This window comes from Phocoena phocoena, chromosome 1 (genome assembly GCF_963924675.1).
Source record: "Phocoena phocoena chromosome 1, mPhoPho1.1, whole genome shotgun sequence".
NCBI lineage: Eukaryota > Metazoa > Chordata > Mammalia > Artiodactyla > Phocoenidae > Phocoena > Phocoena phocoena.
Window position 1 is genome coordinate 127,031,149 of NC_089219.1, and position 23,800 is coordinate 127,054,948.

A 23,800-nucleotide genomic window follows, 5' to 3' on the forward strand; every position below is an offset into this window, starting at 1 on the left:
TTCACAAATGTGCACATGAAAAACAAAGAGTAAATAAAATGTGTGACAGTGCCTGAACAAAGCATTCAGCAAGGTTTTTTTTTTTAAATATTATGCACTGTTAATAATAATGTTTTAATACATGCAAAAAATATAAATGGAATGACCAAGTATTTCAAACATACTGTCAGCTTTCATTACTAGAATTACAGATGTGGCAGTGGTGTACTCAATTTTATGCTGTCAAAACATCATAGGTGAATAATAGTTTTATTCAAAATTTTTCTCAATAAGAAAAAAGCAAATTAAAAGGTCTCTGGGGTCAATTCTTTAAAAAGATGAATTTTATATAAAGTAAATGTCTATTGCTAAATATCTATTTTTACCTATTTTGACTTTCATATTTACTTAAATCAGAACACTAATCTAATATGTGGACAAAATCATGTGGCACAAAAGTAGGTACTAAAAATAACATTTATTCCCCAATTAGGTAAGTGTATCTCACGATACTCAATGTATCTATTTTCTTGATAGAAAGAAATCACACAATCATTTATCCAGTCTTTATCTCTGATTATTTCATGAGGATAAATTCTTAGAAATGAAGTTACAGAATTAAGGAAGTATACAATTTTAGGCTTCTGTTCTCTGTTACCAAATATATTTCACAAAGGTTTTGTCCATTTAAGTCCCACAAGAAGTGTGTCAGAGTGCCTCTTTGCTCCCATGTGTGGGTATTAGCATTAGAAAATCTTTGGCAACTGATAGGTGAAAACGGAATCTGGCTGCTTTATTTTATATTCACCATGTCTGGAAAAATTACTAACTAAAGTCAGGAGTTTTTTTTTAAAGACTTCATGAAGCATGTTCTCCTCTGAGAAAAAGTTATAAAGAAATTAGGAACAAAAAAGCTACACACTAAATAAAGCAGTGTTTTTTTTGATGATTATCTTTAAAAGATTTAATAAGTATTTTATAATTCATTTAGTTCTTACAATGCTGCTGAACAAATGGTTGGTCTCCAATATCTATCAAAGGGAAATGTTTCTATGAGGTTCTTTTCACTTTCTTTTGATCCTTCCACATAATTTCAACATTACTGCCACAGTAATGAAGGTCACTAAAACTTAAACTATTAGAACAAATGGAAGAGTTCGGTTTATCAATTAAAATTGATATAGGACTTATCAAATAAGGGATTTTATAGGCATATTTAATTTTATCTCAATATATAAGAATTTCTCGATTGCCAAATTAAGGGTTGTAATATAGACAATAATTTGATTTATCTTTTGAATAACTGCTTTGAAATAATACCCTAATATATAGTTCTAGGAATAATAAAAAAGGTCAGTAAATACTACACAATGCCTTTTAGACACGCAATATTTAATTTTAAGGTTGCTTTTCTCAAGTGAAATAACTGAGTTAACTAAATGCCTGAGTTTAATGAAGGTGGCCTCTAGCAAAGAAATAAGTCTAATTTCTACAGGTAGAGTCCCTGTCTTAGGAAAAATTACACATTTAAAATTTTGGATAAAAGATTATTTCTCATATATTAAGAAAATAATGTGTTAGTTCTGGTCAGTAAAATTTTAAAAAGTGCAACTAATGTTTCAACCGTGATTTAATGTTTTAAAGAAAATATATTAGAGAGAACAGAATAAAAGGTGTATATGTGAAATATATAATACATATAATGAACAGAAAAGTTAATCACCAAGTACTGTTAAGAAAGAAAAAAAAGAGGCAGGCATATACACAGAAAATGAAAGTGTAAGATTCAGATGGCTCAATAATGCACACATCTAGTTCATCTCTGACTCTAGTGAAATGGTCAGTAGATGACATCACTGTGCCAACCACAGAGAAGATCTTCAGGCCCTCTGAAAAATATTTTTCAAAGCCCCAAGGAAACCTAAGCAGTCTCTGAAATTTTTTTCCAGTTTATGAAAATTGGATTCTTATAAAAGAAAAATGGACCATTTTTACTGCAACAAAAACTGATTTGTAAAAGCTGGAAGCAGTTTAAAAATACTCAACATGAGGTTCTTGTTAGTCTTGAAAAGTAAGAGTTATAATAAAAAAAACTGTCCAAAAATATGGTACGGATACATTGTATATAAGGGGAAAAAAGGCTAGTCTTACTCCTATTATTTTTAATTAGCTTCAATAGCAAGTTCCACTTTACTTTCTAACGCCAGTTCAGGTTTTAGGAGGGGAAGATTTACATCTGACCCTCTGGCAATGTCAACTCTATAGCTAATGCCTTGGAGCCCTAATACACTTTGCATTACCTCAAAATGTTGGGAAATTCTGGTGCCAAGAGGTTCAAACTGATAGTGACACATGTCTAAAACCCAGAATTCGCTGTCCAACTGCCAGTATGCATTTTATCAAACATCCAGTCTCCCTCGTAGAATAGGATGGATGAGTTTAACAGTTTTCACTGTCTCCAATTAAACTGCCCTGCTATATTACAAAAATGCAGACCTTCAGATTAAGAAGGACCCCCCCGACTTGGATTTTAAGAAATATACAATTTGAACTGTTTAAACAATACTCTAAATTTGACTCAGTTATCCCATTTTAACAGACTTGTCCCATTACTAAACATGGTTATTTTAGGAAGAAATTGAAGAATTTTTCTGTGAACAATTTAAAAAAAAAAAACTCTTACACAAATTTGTTCTTTACCTTGCAGAAACTTGGGATCATCTACTTTACCTGAACCCACTGAAACTGACATGTTAAAATCCACAAAGACTGAAAAGTCACGATTACTGGTTGAATAGCATGCCACTTGGCACTGGTATGCAGTTTCATGTTCTCAAATCATTAGAAACAATGGTAATTATAAAAATTCACATTTTATACATTTTTAAAATATTATTACTATTCCAATTAACTTGACACTGCTTGTTAATCAAAGACATATGATGAAGAACAGGGAAAGAATTTCTAAGTCATCTGGACAATTTTCCTGATTTAAAGAAAAAAAAACTACCATACGACCCAGCAATCCCACTACTGGGTATATACCCTGAGCAAACCATAATTCAAAAAGAGTCATGTACCAATATGTTCATTGCAGCTCTATTTACAATAGCCAGGACATGGAAGCAACCTAAGTGTCCATCAACAGATGATTGGATAAAGAAGATGTGGCACATATATACAATGGAATATTACTCAGCTATAAAAAGAAACAAAATTGAGTTATTTGTAGTGAGGTGGATGGACCTAGAGTCTGTCATACAGAGTGAAGTAAGTCAGAAAGAGAAAAACAAATACCATATGCTAACACATATATATGGAATATAAGAAAAAAAAAATGGTCGTGAAGAACCTAGGGGTAAGATGGGAATAAAGACACAGACCTACTAGAGAATGGACTTGAGGATATGGGGAGGGGAAAGGGTAAGCTGTGACAAAGTGAGAGAGTGGCATGGACATATATACACTACCAAATGTAAAATAGATAGCTAGTGGGAAGCAGCCGCATAGCACAGGGAGATCAGCTCGGTGCTTTGTGACCACATAGAGGGGTGGGATAGGGAGGGTGGAAGGGAGGGAGACGCAAGAGAGAAGAGATATGGGAACATATGTATATGTATAACTGATTAACTTTGTTATAAAGCAGAAACTAACACACCATTGTAAAGCAATTATGCTCCAATAAAGATGTTAAAAAAAAACACCTCAAAATAGATAACATTTCCTGTTTTTAAAATCAGCTTTTTCAATATTCAAAATTCAATCAAGGCATTATTCTTTCATAATTAACCCAAAATTCTTCATGTTGTTCAGTAAGTCTGCTTATTCTTATCTTCACAGTAAAGATGAAGAATAAGAGTTCAACACCTTCTGTCTACATTTTTCAAAAATATTCCCATTTTGCTTAAAATCAATTAAAATGAAATATTTCAAAAGCATCATTTTAAGTCAATGTTATTTGGTCTAATAGGTTTTAAATTTACCTATTGGATATCAGAAGCCTAAAGGTAGCCATTAGTTTAAAATTTCACATCTGGGACATTATGCATCAAAATTATCATGCCAAAATATGTGAATAATTATGGAACAATTTAAAATACTTAAATCTTTGTAGAATTAAAAAAAATAAGCCAGAGTTAAGGTCCATGGTTTGTTGCTATCAAAGAAGAACAAAGAAATCCTATTAGAAGACAATCCTAACAACAAAAATGATTCATAAAAGAAAGAGTAAATGATTCTAGAGAAGGTCAATAAAAAATGTAGCAAAGAACAACTACGAATTTTTGGTTATACTGTAAGCTTTCTCTGTATATCTGCTGATAAAATTTAAAGTCCCTTTTTATTTGATCTGTTACTCAGAAAAAAACAGAGGAAATTCATAGTAAATTATTTCTTCTGGAAATACAAAGAGAGAATGATACAGTTACATGATTTAAGGCCTGAAAAATTACAAAAGACAAGAGATGAAAGACTTAGCTTTCTCAAGGGAAGTTCTTTTGAAAGGGCAAACAATTCTCAATTCAAAATGATTATAATAAATAAGTATATCACTCTTTTGATTTGAAAAAATATATAGTCTACATGAAGTTTTATTAACTAATCCTTTAAACCAACATAGCTGTGATGTGTTTTTTATGATGTGAAAAAAGCTACTTATATATTTTTATTCTTGAAAAGGAACTAAAGGCACAAAAGTAAGAGAACTTTCCCAGTCTTTTAAAAAACAACTTGTTAACAGAACTGAGGAATAAAATCCTGAAATCTTTGGACACAGTACATAACTTAGTCTTTGAGTATAGCCATCTCTCTAAACATCTTTACTGTTTTATAAAATGACCATTTTTGAAAACCAGAAATGAAAGATTTTGCTGAGTTGAGCTCAAGTCCATTCCTTTGGATATTCAATTTTAATGAAAATGTTCAGGTTCTTTAAAATCACATAACTATAGAAAAAAATCATGTCTTTCTCAAATAAGTAACGCGTGGCTAGTATCACACAAAACAATGTTTTGTTCATAGTGAAACATAAATGGCAGAAAAATTAATCTTTTAAATGCTATCAGCAAAAATTTTCAATATAAACATTGGGATTATATAACGAAATAACTTCTTCCCTTTCTAATTATGTTTCAGAAAACATTTGTACAGTGAATTGTCACATGATGGAGTATAATAGTTATAATAATTAAAGAGAATCTCTATTTAAATAATTATAGCTAACACAGACAGAGACATCAGAAGTAATCAAAAGCCATATGCTTCTGGTATTTAACCATGTTTAATTTTTTTTTTTCCTAAGGCAAGTCATTTCTCATCATGACAATCCAGTACACCAATGAAACTATTTCTAAAGTGTTATTATTTATTTAAAGTTCACTAAAGACTACTGAACTACATATAAGGTTATTGCATTTCATAAAATACCCCTGTATTTTTCCACTATGCTTTTAAATTTTGTCACGACCAACAGTGGGTTGTGAAATCAATACAGTGGGCTGCAATCTGAATTTTAAAAATAAAATTGAAAAGACTAAAACAGAATATATCATTGTGCATTACAGATAGTAAGAGTAATTACTGTTTTAAGAATTTTTTGTTTTATATATACGTGTGTGTATATATATAACACATATGGATATATATGTATATATATAAATATGTATGTGTGCACTGGGTTGCAATATGAAAGGTATCTTTTAATATGGGTTGTGGCAAAACAAAACAAAAAAGCACTTAAAAGTCACTATAATATGCTATGTTTCCTTCAAAATTAGGTACTGTGTTATACTGGAAAGACCATAAGACATATAGACCTAAGTTCAAATTTTTTTCTCTATCATCCTACATGTGTGAGTTGGTTACTTAAATTAGAGCCTTGATTTTTTCTTTTTTTTTTTTTTTTTTGCGGTACGCGGGCCTCTCACTGTTGTGGCCTCTCCCATTGCAGAGCACAGGCTCCGGACGCGCAGGCTCAGCGGCCATGGCTCATGGGCCCAGCTGCTTGGCGGCATTTGGGATCTTCCCGGACCGGGGCACGAACCCGTGTCCCCTGCATCGGCAGGCGGACCCTCAACCACTGCGCCACCAGGGAAGCCCTGATTTTTTCATTTTTAAAATGTCTATGAAAATAGACATTATAATAATCTTGCTAAGTAGGTTAAAATAAACATAATATTTGCAAAATAAATTATACATAATTGATAATGGTTGCAATAATTATTACTATTGAATTGAAATGGCTTACTACAAGCGATGATTCAAGAGTTGTAACACATTGGTCACAACTGTATTCTTAAACACATCCTCCAAACATAAATATTTATGTTAATAAAATTATAATTTTAGAAGAGAAAATTAAATCAATAATCTAAAGAAAAAACTAGTCTTAAGGGCAAAAAGACTACATCTATTCATTGGACCATTTTAATGTGAAATTTCAATAGTCATCCTAAATTAAAATATTACACCTCTAGCAATGATATGAAGGGAAAACTATTATTTACACTTTCTGGCAAGACTTAAAAAATCTATGAGACCAGTAATGAAGCAGGATATCTATTGAGGGAAACTTTACTATAATTGTACAACAATGCTGGCATGTTAGGTTTTTTTCCTTAAATATTTTATTTGAATGCCATGCAGGAAGGAAAAGTCTTTAATTTAATCAAAGCATCAACTTTTTTTTTTTTTTTGCGGTACGTGGGCCTCTCACTGTTGTGGCCTCTCCCGTTGCGGAGCACAGGCTCATGGCCGCAGGCTCAGCGGCCATTGCTCACGGGCTCAGCGGCCATGGCTCATAGGCCCAGCCGCTCTGCGGCATGTGGGATCTTCCCAGACCGGGGCACGAACCCGTGTCCCCTGCATCAGCAGGTGGACTCTCAACCACTGCGCCACCAGGGAAGCCCAAAGCATCAACTTTTTAAAACGGTGATGTCTGAATAATTGTTAAAATACATGTATTGTAACAATAAATGCTGAAGAGGGTGCAGAGAAAAGGGAACCCTCCTGCACTGTTGATGGGAATGTAAATTGATACAGCCACTATGGAGAACAGTATGGAAGTTCCTTAGAAAACTAAAAATAGAAGTACCATATGACCCAGCAATCCCACTACTGGCATATACCCTGAGAAAACCATAATTCAAAAAGAGTCATGTACCACAATGTTCATTGCAGCACTATTTACAATATCCAGGACATGGAAGCAACCTAAGTGTCCATTGACAGATGCATGCATAAAGAAGATGTGGCACATATATACAATGGAATATTACTCAGCCATAAAAAGAAATGAAATTGAGTTATTTGCAGTGAGGTGGATGGACCTAGAGTCTGTCGTACAGAGTGAAGTAAATCAGAAAGAGAAAAACAAATACTGTATGCTAAGACATATATATGGAATCTAAAAAAAGAAGAAAAAAAAAAAGGTTCTCAAGAACCTAGGGGCAGGACAGGAATAAAGATGCAGACCTACTACAGAATGGACTTGAGGACACGGGAAGGGGGAAGGGTAAGCTGGGACGAACTGAGAGAGTGGCATGGACATATGTACCCTACCAAATGTAGACTAAATAGCTAGTGGGAAGCAGCTGCATAGCACAGGGAGATCAGCTCGGTGCTTTGTGACCACCTAGAGGGGTGGGATAGGGAGGGTGACGCAAGAGGGAGGAGATATGGGGATATATGTATATGTATAGCTGATTCACTTTGTTATAAAGCAGAAACTAACACACCATTGTAAAGCAATTATACTCCAATAAAGATGTTAAAAAAAAAAAGAACAAAGTTAAAAAAAATACATGTATTGTGTTCTTATTTTATATTTTATTGGCTTTGGAAAACACGAAACAATCTGGGTCATTAATTTGGCAAAAGTACTGTATTTCAATAGACAGCCTGTATTTTCCAAAACGAGGAAGCATATATATACACACACACACTATATATATATATATATATATATATATATATATATATATATATATATACACACATATACACACACACACACACATTTTTTTTTAGAACTGTGATCTTCATTTTTTTACATACAAAATGTGACTTCATAAGTTAATTTAAAATCAAATGAGTATGTTCTTGAAAATATTCAGGATTCTTTTTTTTTTTTACTCTTTGATGGAAAAAGAAAAATGGGAAGTGAAGAAAATTTTAGCTTTTCAAAAACAAGGGGAACAGCATATATTAGATTTTTCTTGGAAGACTGTTTACCTGCCAGGAAATGAATGCTGCCCAGCTACATCTCCATTTTGAAGGTGATAATCATTGAAGAAATCTGGACTCATGGCTCCTTCAGAGGCAACTAATCCATCTAGGATGAAAGAAAATAGTAACTAGTGAAACATCTTTGCAGGGAATAAAAAGGAAACTGTTCTATCAAGTAACACAATAGAAAATAACCTGTATATTTAATCCGGAAGAAAAATGTTAGCATGATATTCAATTCTCTCTGGGAGTATGAACAGAAGACCATACATACTTAAGTGTTCTTTTACAATGATTGGACATTCATTGAGCATCTACTATGTGGTAGTACTATTTTATTAGAGAGATGAATAAGAAAATCTCTGCCTTCAAGGGGCTTCTAGTCTTGTGGAGAAGACAACAAAAGTTAAGGGATGAGGTAGGATAGGGAGGGACAATAAACCTTCCAGGCTAAGAAACAGAATGAGTAAGGAAATAGAAGAGACATTAAATAGCATGGTTTCGGTAAAGACCAACACTCTAGTATGTCCAACATTTTATACCCGGACAGCTTCATTTGTGTAGTATGATTAGGGAATTATACATTTCAAATAAGTGAATTTTTATATAAGCAATGCTTGACACTTTAAGTGTCAAACCTTAAAACAAACACACAAACTTGGGTTAGAAATCCTTGAAAATACATTTTATATTTCCTGTGATTTTAAAAAGTATACTGAATATAATTTTAAAACTTCTTGATAACTCAATCTTCATTATAAACATCAATTATTATGTAGTAATGCCCTAGGTTATTAGATATATTTGACTACCTACGCTATGTGGCTACACTACTATGCTTTTTGAGTACTTTTTCTTTGCTTATTAAGTGCTCCTTTTCCTAAATCTAAGTCTTTATTATTACTTCTTGCTGATTTTAGAGTGATACTACTTTCTCATTCGCTCCAATCTAAGAATCCAGATGACCTATTTTTGATAGAATTATGAGTAAGTTAAGAATAAGAAGAATCTGAGGAAAAAGGATCTAAGTGATGGCCTCAGGGCTGTCTTATGCATAGAACAAATATATTTTAGTATATGGCTTTTGTAATTACTATTTGAAAAGCTCTGAAGCCTTTTAAAGTTTCCTTTTCTGAAAGTATTCTGGGTTGGTAAGTGACCTCTAGGTCACCTGTTGGCTAGGTGGTATCCACAACATAGTTTATAAATTTGGCACACAGTAAGCAAATTATTCAGTCACCAGACAATCATTTTACACCTACCACATGCAATAATACTTTGCTAGGTCCTGTGGAAAAACTTAGAATACATAATTTCTGTTTTCAGGAATTTCAGGTTAAGTGAAATACAAATAGACACTTAAGATGCAATTAAATAATACATTTCATTAATAAATGATACACAACAGGAAGGGATATACCTACTAAATGAATGCTGGAGGCTGAAAAAGCTACAGAAAGATTACTGTGTTCTGTAGAGGTTAGAAAATCCTACTTGGGAAGGGAGGGAGGCAGAGGTGTAACTGATTTGAGTATTGATAGCTGGGAATTAAATGATAAAATCTGTTTAGGAATAAGGGTATTAAAAATCGAATAGATGGTAAAAATTAATAGAGTTGGGAAATGAATAGGTAAAAATAATTGGTATTTCCATAAGACTCCTGTACTACTCATTTGTTACATATATCCATTTGTTACATACCATATACTAAACACTTGCATTATTATTTAATTGTTGAATTGTTAATAATACCTCTGGTATTTACCTTATTACTTTAGTAAATTTAAAATACTTAAGAGGTAGCTAAAAAGTATGTAATATTTAGTCCAGTTTCTGTGTCCTCTAAAAGTTAAAAATTCTATAAACCAAAAGTCCAGCTAAACACAAAAAAAGTTACAAAAAATGAAATTATGGGAATGCCAAGACATCATAGATTGAGAGTTAAGCGGCTAAAAAAATTAATTTTCTATGGATCTAAGACTGTGAAAGTTTGGCTAAAATTAACAAGGTGAAGACCACAAAAATCAACAAGTTTCTCTGTTAAATTAAAACCAAATAATTTAGGATCAGGAGTTAAGAAATCTGCCAATTTTAGAGGAACAAAGCTAAGTAATGCCAAAATAAAATATATACCACACTTTGAAAATGAATACAAAGATATTCAGCATGCCAGCAGCATAAAAGATTCTAACACTCAGAAATATAACACTCATATAAATACAACCAAATAAAAATACCTGAATTATACATTAAAAGTTAATATTACATGAAACACGATCTAGTGAAGTGAATCAGATGAGGAAGAACTTAAATGAAAAACTTGTCAAATTCTCAACATCTTCATTTTGATTCAAAGCTCTCATTGTCTTCAAAGGGAAAAATGAGTAAGAAGGATAAATGGAATACAGGGAACTACAAACGGGGATCTCATCAAATAGAGATGAAACTAAAAAAAATTTGAATTTAAAGATTCAGCCAGAAATTTTATAAACCCAGAATAAAACTAGTTTAAGAAATTTTATAAACCTAGAATACAGTAAGTTTAGTAATACAATAAGCCTGATATTATATGAATAAAGAGTAAATTTATACTTCTGAACTTAATTTTTAATAATCCTAAGGCCCTGCAATTCATTCGGTAAAGTACAGCTTCTACACTGCCCTTTAATGACTTGACAAAATTTAGGTAACTCTGTAATATGAGCAATCATTCTTCACTATAATGAAGTATAGAAGTTAAATTATATCTTAAATCATCAACTCAAGCACTTCAACTTCTTTGGAATTATCTGTTTCTCAGCATTCTGTAACCAAAATTAATTTTTATGTATTTTTGGTTGTAATCACGTATTCAGATAAATCTAGGAGTGTCCTTCTTAAGCTCCTACTCTAACCTTACTGTTTCAAAGATAGCAACAAGGAATCAAAGAATTTCATGTAACATTTAAATGCCCAGAGAACAAATAGAAGACAGAGAGGATATACACCAGAGCACTTTGTAAATTGTAGAGCATTATATACATTTAGGTTATTAAATTACATGAAACCTTTTAGACCATAGTTATATAACACACCTTCTTGAGGTGCTCTAAGTAATGATGATAAATGTGGTTATGAGTAAAATGGGGTATGTATTGGAACAAGAATGAAATCAAAGCAAATTTACTGCCAGCATAGATAATTTATCAACTTTCTGATTTCTGAAACTCAGTTAAAAAAACTGGCTTATACATATTGAATAAATAAAAGTAAAAAAATACAAAAACTCAGTATCTTCTTATATATTGTTACTGAAGTAAACTTTATTTCTAAAAGTCAAATGAAAATGTAGTATTAGGCTCTTTGGTGAACTAGCTAAAAGTGAAATTATGACTGTGTGGGAGGAAACAGATATAAAGAGTGAATAAAATGAGAAAAAGAAATGAATAAAATAGATTAATCATAACTTATTTGGCTACACCTGATAAGATACATCACATAAACACATAGGTAAATGAAAATTGTGGTTTTATAATGATCCTGAGACAGAAATAAACCATTTTAAGTTTCATATACTGTAATATAGTTACATAATAAATGCTAAGAATAAGATTCATCACAATGAATGAAGAACAACAGAAAAAAAGTAGCAAATAATTTAGAAATGTGTAGTAGCAATACAGCTTTATAAATTATAATATACTTCCTCTGTGGGTAAAAAAGTACTAAAGCAAACAGCATCATTTTCATGATAGAAAAGGAAATTAGTCAGTAACTGCAATCACAATTATTTTAGACTAAGAAAAAAAAATAATGTAGCTATAAGGAGATGTATAAGTAGATTCCTATTTCAGATAACAGAATGAGGGTCCTTTTTTAAAATAGTAGCAAGAAAGAAACAGATACATTTTGACATGTCTAACAGTTGGAAAGCATAGAGGGCAATACTAATGACCAGGAAGTAGCAAATGCTAGTTCATTTTTAAATAAAAGATAAGACCAGGGTATCACTGGCCATTTAGCTTAAACTCTGTGGTTGAAAAACTCTACAGTTGCTTTTATCAGAAGCAGCCTAAAGTTTCATGGAGAGCCAGAGACTTAAGTAAGATAGCTAAAGCATCCCAACAAATCTGCAGTGTTACAAATTTATCTGATGTTTCTGAAGATACAACTGCACACAGTAAAAGACAAGAGACTAGCATTGTCGAGATTTCCATGACACATATCAAAAACACCACAGAGACTCACTTAGTTGATGAACTGTTCATGAAAAATAAAGTAGGTAAAATAATAAACTAAAAAAGTACAGGTGGCTTGATATGAGAATTATATCTTTAAACTCACAGCAATGTAATCTCTGCTGTCAAGTGTGTACCATATCATCAGGCTACAGGTATAAAAAAACAACCATGAGGCTATCTAAAGGTAACATTTCACCCCTGGAATGCTTAAATTTATTTATTTTTCCATCAGCTGTGGCTGTTTCTAAATTTAGATATATAAAAATGTGTACAATTCAGATTTCTCACAAAAGCATAGGTTGTACATTTTAATTGTATCTCACAGAAAAATGTTATGATTTTCATTTTAAGGGGTCAACTTAAATGAATTAATTTTGGATAAGTGGTATAATTTTTTAGAAATCTGTTCTGAAATTCTAATTGTATTAAAACAACAAAGTTAAATACTGAGGTGGTTACATGTTTTACTCATTTTTGGAAACTGCTCATTGATTCACACTGAAAAGTAGCTATCTATCAATTTTCAAAGCAAGAAACCTGATTCCAAGAAATTCTGATTTCTATTATCAAAAAATTCACATCATATATATTTTACATCATTTTACTTCATGAATATCTGACTAGGTAAGGAACAGCTGCTTGCCATTACTGAATTAAGAAATTCTGGTTGGTTGAAATTAATCATCTACTCCATCTGGTTTGAAACTCAAAGCAGTATTTCATAACTACTGTAAAGTTCAGTTAGGAAGAAATCTATTTAATTTTCAAAGTAAAGTACCAATTTTCCAGGATTCAAGTATCTATATCAAATATAAAAATAATGCAGCCTTATGGGCAATATGCACAGAATACAATTATGAAAATATATGAATGAATACATAGTAGGAAAAAAAGGTGAGCCATTAATTCAGATACAATTACTTTAAATGCTTTTTATTTGCAACCTGCTACAGATCTTAGTTAGAAATCCTTTCTTTTGTCTCTTCAACTAAATGACTTCAATGAAGTAATTAATACTGGTAACAGTGCAACACATTAAAAGGGAGAATATGCAAAAACTTACTGTTCTTAGTACCAAAATCCCTGGGAAAAGGCAGGATGGCAGAATCAACAAGGGTATGTAAGATCTATGTAAAAATTAAATTTTGCCTTGAAAATACTAGCAAGAGTTTAGAATGAAAAAACTATTGCTATAAAGTGTCTAAACCTTCCCAACCAGAGAACCAAACAGGGGTTACTAGTTCGAAACTAAAGCAAAACCATGGCAAAATGAGACTGTTAAAATGAAACACACTGGAAAAGAAAACATAAATTAGTAAATTATACATTTAAATAAATGCAGAATAGAGAAAAATATCACATTTTCAAACAGAAGTCAGCAATCTTGAAGATGTCATTTTAAGTTACACATTCTAGAAAATAATAAACTAAGAGCAATTAATTTTCCTGGTCACAGCCTTTTTAATGGGGATCACATCAAACACAGCCCTTTTAATGGGGATCACATCAAAGACTAACTTGGAAAAAAATAATGGTGAGTTAATAGGTTTGCTTGGTGTGTATACTGATGTTATGTCTAAAATCATTAGCAGAAGGCCATTTATATACTAAAAGAAGTGCTTACAAAGCTTGGGAATGAGCAAGGTTGGCAGACAAAAATCCCTATTTATATCACACACAGAGACTACTTATTTTTGCTTTGGTTATCATTTTACCTGAGCCGTAGAAAAGGTCAGGTCTCTCGAGAATGTCTCCTTCATGGATGTATGGCTCAATTCGATCATCACCATACAAGTACTGCTCACTCTCATCCATCTGACGACTCTCTACCATCTCCAGCCACTGAGAGTTATGCCAGCGAAACTTTTCACTCTGAATTTTCTTAGCCCATTCTTCATCATATTCCTATTGCAAACAAAGTCAATTATTTTTATGTAAGCTTATGAAGGCACTTCCTTGGCACTCAGATAGCAGTACATTTAGCTTATAAGAAGAGAATTTTGGGGCTTTTGTTTGGGTCAGAGAAAACATTAAAAGTACCTGTTCAGAATTACTATACACGATAATCAATAAAAATCAATTTATTACATATATTAAGACATCTCTGTTTGGATTATCAATCGCCATTGGCAATGGCAAAAACTGGAAAAGTTCAAATTTCACAAATTCTTTATCTAAGTATTACTAGAATTTAGGTAAGCAACCAGACTTCAGCTTCCAAAGAGTTTTGTGGCTATAATTACTGTGGCGCTAATGACAGGTGGTTGAGCATTAAAATTACATCTTTCGCTGTATCTCTTTGTTTAGATAACATTTTTCAGTAGGAAAAAAAAAAAGCACTATTAAAGAATTTCTCCTAAAAACTGAAATGGTTTACTACAAAAAACAAATAGCAGAATTTAATTCAATTTTGTTTCAACCACAAAATAATAATGTCTTAGTCATAATTATTTCTTTAAACATCTCCTGCTTTAACCATGAACTCTTGAGGAGCAAGACTGTGGCTTATTCATTGTATCTGTAGCATCTATTGACAGAGAACTTCATTGGTGCGTGTTTTTGAAGGGCAAGTAGGCAAATTATTACAAAAGTTACAGCTGAACCTATCTAGCTCCACAGGTGGTGGTTACTTCTGACAAGTGTATTCACTTAATTAATGGACAGTACCACTGATGACTTAGATGGAAAAAATGGCTTCAGGTATTTCTTGTCATCCTAATCACCGGGTTCTTAGTTTTAAATTCCTCTGTCTTTAACACTTTTGTTTATAAGTTGGAAAGGTGCCAGTTGGAAAGGTGCCAGGCAATACTACTGTCCTCCAATAGTTAGGATCATCACGATAACTAAGAGGTGGACCAAATATATATTTTAGGTAAATGCTGAGCAATTTTCATACAAAGCCAAGTAAGGCTGAAGTCAAAAACTGTCATCACAGAATAAATTTCTGGGATGTAAGAATACATATGAAATTTTATAATAAAGGTATTTATTATTATCAAAATTTTTCTTGTTAAATTTTAAGTTTCACATTATCAATATATCTCTTAGCAGTGTCAGCTGTTAGACTGTGTGTTCTATACTGTACAACTCTGAAACTATATAGATGTTACTTTTCAACTTAGGTTGGTGGAAGTAGAAGATATTTTTTGGCTATGGTACTGCTAATGGCAATTTTGTCACCAAATTATTAACCGTTCTTTCTTTCTAGTGGTTATCTATTAAAATTCCTATTAGTTGTCAGTTTATTTCCTAATATAATTATTTAAAATTAAATTGTATAAAAGAGTTATAAATATTATTGCATTTTACTTAAAATAATAAACATTAATTCAACTGTTATAATCACAGTATTTAATAGAATATGCCTTATAATACTAGGTATCCTATTAGATCTACATTAAATACTGGAACTAATTTGAGTGGTATTGTTTCTTTCATGAATAGCAGTTTGTTTCACTGGGCAAGAGGTATAAAACTAACTTTTCATTTTGGTAGAAAAATTTTAAATTTGATTATCTGAATGAAGAAGTATCCAAGGAAGATGATAGACATATGATTTGAAAGTTTTATTATAATTTAAGTTCAAGTATGTGGATTCCTAGTGTAAGAACAGAAGTTGAAATCATCAAGCACCCAAAGCATGTAAAATATGGGGTTTGCTATTCCACTAAGGCTAAAACTTGCTTCTTGTGAATATCTGTGAAACGTTACAGGGGTACATATAATTTAAAAAAGTAAATCCTTCCCCGGTGGTCCAGTGGTTAAGACTCTGCACTTCCAATGCAGGGGGCGCAGGTTCGATCCCTGGTCAGGGAACAAAGGTCTCACATGCTGCATGGTGTGGCCAAAAAAATAAAATAAAAAAGTAAAGCCTTCAACTGCATATCCATAAAAATGTATTTGGCCTAGTAAGTAATGCTCTGCACAAAGAAGAAAATTCACGCTTATTCTATGAGTTATCATCTCTACCCTTGTAAGATTTTACTATTCTAGTTTAATAATAAAAATACATCTAATAAATGTAGAAATGTGTAAAAAATGAGCTGTTTTCATCACAAACAACAGCCTTTCTAACTTAAGCCTTATTACCCTTTAAACTTATTGCAATGTTCTTATTAATGAACCTACACACACAAGTCTGAGTTTTTTTGTTTAAAGACTATCTACACTATATTTGACAGAAGTCCAAACACACAAACCAAAAACATCCATGAGACTCCATGGCTAGCTTGTGACACTAAAGCTTGACTTCTTAGTGTCTTCGGAAAGCTGATTTTCCAATGCAGTGAGTTAGCATCAGATTTAATAAGACTACCCTTATGCTGATCTGAATTCCTTTAAAGCTTTTGCCTTCCTTTTATTATGATTATTTTTTAATATCAGTTTATGACTGAGCAAACCCACAGAACCAGGGCATCTCTTAACATTATAAGGCCAAAAAGTACAGTAACAATGATATAGATTGTACTATTTTCTTTATTAAAGATAATTTTATTCTTATTTTAAGTATTTTTGTACAATAAAACAACAGGCTTACTTTTCTATGACTAACATAATGAGTAACATGTACATTATTGTTTACTGGATAACAACTATGGTTGTCTTCTCAGCTCTTCAGAAAAAAAACAAAAACAAAAGTTTCTCCCTCAGTAAATATGAAACAGAATATGTTATTCTATACCAAGCTGAGTAATCATTTAGGATATAGAAAATTATGTTCTGCAGAAGATCCAACAATGATTACAGAATCCTACTACAATGAATCCACTGCAATGACATGTGGAGTTTTCACAAAAGATGGCCTTGAGACTTATTAAATACAGCGAGCTTTTTGTTATAGATCATAGGAAAGAAAATGGCAAAAAACCCTGACCAAACAGTATCAAGGCCTTAAAGTCTCAAGCAGTTATGACTTTTTGAAAACATTTGGAGTTTTATGATTATAAAACTATTTCCATTATGAAACTATTTCCTGACTGAAAGTTGAAAATTATAGAAAAAATACCCTAATATCTTTACCTTAGATAGAACCACAATAAATACCGGTATATACTAGTTTTCAGTGACTTTCTTAATTCTAATATTAACAGCTAACTTTGGAGGATGTTTTAAAATATGCATTTTTAAATTTAGAGGCTAAGTATAAAACATTATTAAGATATTATACTTGTGCCATAAAGGTTTGTTCTAGTTTGTGATAATGCAGCTTCAGGTATTCGAATATTTACCAAATGTAGCATCTTGGAATGAAGCATGTTATGAGGAACGCAATATTTGTTTAAATATTTTCATTTCTTTTTCCTTAATAGCAAATTGTTTAGAATCAAAAAAGATAGTACAGTTTTGCTATATGATGCTGTATTTTTCATCTTTATGTTTCTGAAACACTGATTTTTATGTTCCATATTTCTTGAAAATTAAATATTTTAGCTTATGGATGTTGAAGATCTATTTATCAACCATAGTGAATTAATAGGTTAGGACAGTGGTCCCAAGAATTTTAGATTTTAGAAAGGTTCAAAAGTAAATCTGTGGGACTTGGGACTTCCCTGGTGGTGCAGTGGTTAAGAATCCACCTGCCAGGGCTTCCCTGGTGGCGCAGTGGTTGAGAGTCCGCCTGCTGATGCAGGGAACACGGGTTTGTGCCCCGGTCCAGGAGGATCCCGCATGCTGTGGAGCGGCTGGGCCCGTGAGCCGTGGCCGCTGGGACTGTGTGTCCGGAGCCTGTGCTCCTCAGTGGGAGAGGCCACAGCAGTGAGAGGCCCGCGTAGCGCAAAAGAAAAAAAAAAATAATAATAATCCACCTGCCAACGCAGGGGACATGGGTTCGAACCCTGGTCCAGGAAGATCCCACATGCCATGGAGCAGCTAAGCCCATGTGCCACAACTACTGAGCCTGTGCTCTAGAGCCCACAAGCCACAACTACTGAGCCCGAGTGCCACAACTGCTGAAGCCTGCATGCCTAGAGTCCGTGCTCCGCAACAAGAGAAGCCACTGCAATGAGAAGCCTGCACACCTTAACAAAGAGTAGCCCCTGCTCGCCGCAGAGTAGCCCCTGCTCGCCGCAACCAGAGAAAGCCAGCGTGTAGCAACGAAGACCCAACACAGCCAAAAATAAATAAATACATACATAAATGAATATATTTATGTATGTATTTATTTATTATTTTTTGCGGTACATGGGCCTCTCACTGTTGTGGCCTCTCCCGTTGTGGAGCACAGGCTCCGGACACGCAGGCTCAGCGGCCACGGCTCACGGGCCCAGGCGCTCCTCGGCATGTGGGATCTTCCCGGACCGGGGCACAAACGCATGTCCCCTGCATCGGCAGGCGGACTCTCAACCACTGCGTCACCAGGGAAGCCCATAAATTAATTTTTTAAAAAAAGTAAATCTGTGGGACTGATATTAAATGTAAATCAAGTTCCACCTACGATTATTGTTTTATAAAAGAAAGGCCATTTTAAGACTAAAAATGTGAGAAAGACGATCTCAAAATAAAGATATACCTTCCCAACACTAAAACACTTTAACTTTACATTTACGACTCCTCCCAGTTCTGGTCTCTCTCTTCTCTTTCCTCTCTGACTTTCACACACACACACACACACACACACACACACACACACACACACACACACACACTTTTTTCTTTTCCCTCTCTTTTCCATTTTAGTGAAAACCAGTGAAAGCTTTATCATACCCCAGTGGACCAGCATATTCTGGAATCCCTAGTCTCAGCTATCTTCTGTATCTATCCTCAATGAGTATAGTTTAATAGCCCTGGCAAAGTCATACTTTCTTTGTGTCTCAGAGTCTGAATTTATAGACACTAATAATGTGGTATAGTATAATACAAAGAACATTGGATAAGGGCCAAGAGACCTGGGTTCTCCTTCTAGTTCTGATACTAACAGAAATATACAACCTTCTAAAGGTATTTTAAAATCTGTTGGTCTCAGATTCTTCAATTGTAAAATGAAACAAATCTAAGATTTATTCAAATTCTAAAATTCCTCAAATACAAATCTATAATTAATACCATTACCTCATAAAGCTGTTGAAATAACTATCCCCCCAAACTGCAGAATAATAGCAATATAGAGGTCATCTTTTAAAAATTACATAGCAATTCTAAATGAATATTGTATCAAAATTTAATAAATTCAACATATATCAATTAAAACCAATTCCCTCTAACCCCTCTCCCCCAAATCCCTACTTCCCTCTTATATCACTGCCCCCTCATTATCAGAAAATAGATACGGGAATTCAGGGATGTCATAGCTCAAACACAGGCAAGAAATGTCATCAAAATTTATCAAGCTATTGTGGAAATACTCTAGGAATACAGTTGTTTTTTCTTCATTTTTGAAATGCTTCTTTTCACAAGGAGTGCACCCTGATATCCTTGCTTTGGGACTCTAGTTTGTCTTGTATTTAAAGGTACACATGCTTTGTCTTTTATTTTCTTCTCAGCTCCTGACATTATGACCTTAAGCACTAGTTTTCATAAATTCTAAAGTGTCACAAAAGACTTATGTTTTGATTTTATATGGAATGTGCCATCCTTTCTGAAGTCCTATATCATTTTGTTTACTACTAAACCACTGAAACATTATGAAGCCTTAACCAGCTTATTATCAGAGCCTGTTCACTATCAGGAAAACTCTTTGTCACTGGCTTCCGTCACACCCTGTATCTGATTAACACACTACAGGGTAACACAGAGCTACATAGATCTGCTTTGTGTTCTAACATAACTGATGGAAAACAGATTTTCCTTTCTCCTTTAACGTGGCTGCTCCCTAATTGAGAATGTAATATGGTTTATTTAATACAATTCTTCATACTAAATTAAAGCAGATCTAGAGTAATTTAGTTGCTCATTAAGATTAAGGTAGTAGCTGCTAAAAAGATGCCTTTTATAGCTTAGAAAATACTTCTCCCAATGATATGTATATATTATCTATATTTATCTAACACATAATTAAACACACATACATATAGAGTTGTTGACTTTTATGCACATACTACCTATTTCTCAATAGTACTGTCCCAAATGTTGCCCTTTAGTCTTGACTATGGCATTTTCTAACCAGACCTCAAAGTACAATTATCACTTCAACCTCTGTTTAAAGCACTGAGGAGGCTCATCTGTGTAATATCATTTCAAATATCATGTCCACAGAGTAAAAGATATAACTAAATAAAATTTATTTAAGCAAGGAATCATGACTTTTCTTTCATACCATGCTTTTTTTTTAAAATCCAACTGCTGACAATTAAAAAAAGCAATAAAGTAACATGCATAATACTGGCAGGGAATATACACACATGCATATATGTGTATATATATATATATGCATGTAAATTCTAATAAACTAGAAAAATATCTTAAATTTCTGCCTTTCAGATTTATGCAATATAAAAATGAACTCCATAAGAGGGCTAACCACTAAAACCAACTGGGTTTATCTCACGAAGCCCAATTTGACTGTATGGAATTGAGAAATTAACATCAAACTTACAAATCTGAGAAATGAAAATTTGCCAAGACTGTAGAACAAGCAAGAACCAACTCCACCTGCTTTGGAAAGAACATTTTAGAAGTTTCTGTCAACAACTCACTTGAAAATCCCCGCTCTGTGCCCATAACCAACCTGCAAGCCAATTAAAAGTAAAAACCTTCTACCCATTTTACCAATCCCTACCCATTCATGGTTTTGAAATCCTGTCCTGAAATAACCTGAGTTTTAAGCTAACCCTAATCCTAACCCTATGAAACTTTCTCTATAACTTCCCTTTCAAGATATTATAAGACATTTTTAGGGCTTCTCTGGTGGTACAGTGGTTGAGAGTCTGCCTGCTGATGCAAGGGACACGAGTTCGTGCCCCGGTCCGGGAAGATCCCACATGCCGCGGAGCGGCTGGGCCCATGAGTCATGGCCGCTGAGCCTGCGAGTCCGGAGCCTGTGCTCCGCGGCGGGAGAGGCCATAGCAGTCAGAGGCCTGCATACCACAAAAAAAAAAAAAAAAAAAAAGATACTATAAGATATTTTTAAAAAGCGTTCTCCTTTGCTAGACATTTATTATTAATAAATCCACCTTTTCTGTCTGACACAGGCTTCCCCTGGTAATTTTTGGGGGGACTATGACAGTTGATGTCTTAGAGGTTACATGTAAACCTACATTAGTTTATCTCACTTCAATATACCAGTCTTATTAAATATAATTGTGTCTATCCTAGAATGAAGACAGCACCTTGTTTTCGTAGTTTAAAATAATTCCAGATTATTTTAATATACACAATTTGCCAATGATCAAAATTAACAGTTAAAAGAGAAAAAGCTGCCATTCAAAATCTTAGTGACACAAACCTGTGTTAGTATCAAATCACATGTAGGCCTGTGGCTGGCTAGAAGGCAACAGACATCAGTATTTTACCAGAGAACCTAGGTACATTCCCTTCTCCATAAACATCCTGTAGATACAATGTGCAATGCATTAGTACAGAATATCTATTGACAGCCCATGTAGTAGTACTGCTCCTGAAAGGCCAGTTCATGTCTAGACGACAGTATCCTGGGGTCTAGATTGTAAACTTTTATATTCTAGAGACTTCGTGTTGTTTTTTATTCCCAGTGTCAACCTTAGTTGTCTGGAACACAGTATGTGCTTAATAAACATGTATTAAATGTTTGACAACCCAGTAATGTCAGGGGAGGAAATTGTTTACTAATTGGGGAGGAATTTGAGGTTCTCAAATACTTCATACAAAGCTGAGGAAGGACTGAGGGATAAAAATCTAATTGGGTTTTTAGAAGCTCTCTATGTATAGAGGGTTCTGATCTTCCCTTGATGATCTTCAAGTCTTGGAAGAGAAAAGGCAATGATCAATTGCTGTATAATTCCCTTGGAAGATGAGGAAGCTAGGCTCCTCTCTCCTGGCCTCCGTTCTCCTCTCTGCAGCTACCCCATTCCCTGCCTCCCAAAGCTACATGCAAAGCCTAGTCAGACAGGCAACAATTTGCTGATGAGGCAACAGAGACTGCATCACCAAACATGTAATCCTCTACAGTACAGAGAGTACTATGAACACATATCTGTTTCAATTCACCAGTTGAGGGCCTGGGCCTAAATACATTAAACACTTCATCACTAATGTAACATTTCTATAATTTGGGGAAAGAATACTTTACTGCAGAGGGCATATTTCCCTAAGGTTTGCAAGGCATCTAATTTTTCTTGGTATTATTCCATGATATTTGTCTTGAGTGCAAGAAGTTTGCTTTCTTAAAGATAAATCGCCTTAAGCTACAAATATTCCCACTCTTTCTATATTTTTTTGATCATAGCCATGCCAAGAATACTCGGAAATCAAAATCTAGAGGTAAAAAAGAGTCTTAAGAGATTATCTACTTCCATTTTAGGCAGGTTTCTAACAAACTATTTTAGAAAGTTGGTTATTTAGCTGTTACTAATGTTAACTGGACAGACTTCACATTCTCCCTTGACAGCCTATTTCTAGTGTTTCATCATCTTTGCTGTGTCTGTAATCAAAGTTTCTCCTGTTTCAAATTAAGTCAATTTCCTCTTGTTTTACTCTTTAAAAAGATTTGGGACAAGCAAATAACACCCTGCGTCGTGATCAGTAATAGAGTCTGAGCTCAAAGAACTAAAGAATGGCAGCTACGTCCCAAGTGGACCTGAGAAGCTGTCTTTTTACTGATGCATTAAAATGCCCCACTCCTCAAATTTCTTCCAAATGAGGCCCAGCAAACCAGGAGTATAACTTTGGTCTGAGGTTAGTCTGGTTTGGTCTGATAAATTGAGTCCAAATCCAAATTAGTCACCACAGATTCAGAACATGGGTAATTTAACACATGGGGCACTTCTACACTAGCAAAGGTAGCTTCCTATTTCTCTACACTGTCCTAATCAACACCTTTCAGTAAATTGACCCATTCTGTTAACTTCCCTGACATGAAGTCTTAAAGTGCCAAATTCAGCCATTTTTCAGGACAATCTTAAAGTAAACTACAAATAGAAATATGTCTGGCTAAAATATATATATATTCCAAATAACTTTCCAGAGTTTAAATCCAAACTGTGAACAGACTATCTTCCCATATCATTTTAAAAGTTGAACAGAAAATAACATAAATAATTAACTGTACTAAGGAAAGGAAACGTTGATCCAGATATTTAATCTATACATAAACTTCACAACTTGGTGTGAATTTTGGTTTAGTTTGAACAAAACATATTGAGTGACCATCATGTGGCAGATGCTCATATATATTTTCTCTAACTTCTTTAATCCTCAGAAGTGTCACTGTAAACTAAATCTTCAAAAAGTTAAATAAGTTGCCTGAG

General features: G+C 33.6%; 1 protein-coding gene across 2 annotated transcripts in view; it reads right to left on the minus strand.

Moving 5' to 3' along the window:
- Window positions 1–23,800, minus strand: part of KIFAP3 (kinesin associated protein 3) — a 157,174-nt gene that overhangs the window by 22,463 nt on the left and 110,911 nt on the right. The window contains exons 17-19 of one of the 2 annotated variants that reach the window (XM_065875697.1): window positions 14,138–14,327; window positions 8,209–8,308; window positions 6,817–6,856 (exon numbers count right to left, since the gene is read on the minus strand). In XM_065875697.1, coding sequence (XP_065731769.1) covers window positions 6,817–6,856; window positions 8,209–8,308; window positions 14,138–14,327 — 330 coding nt within the window. The remainder of the gene's footprint in view (window positions 1–6,816; window positions 6,857–8,208; window positions 8,309–14,137; window positions 14,328–23,800) is intronic. The other variant, XM_065875696.1, reaches the window with a different exon arrangement.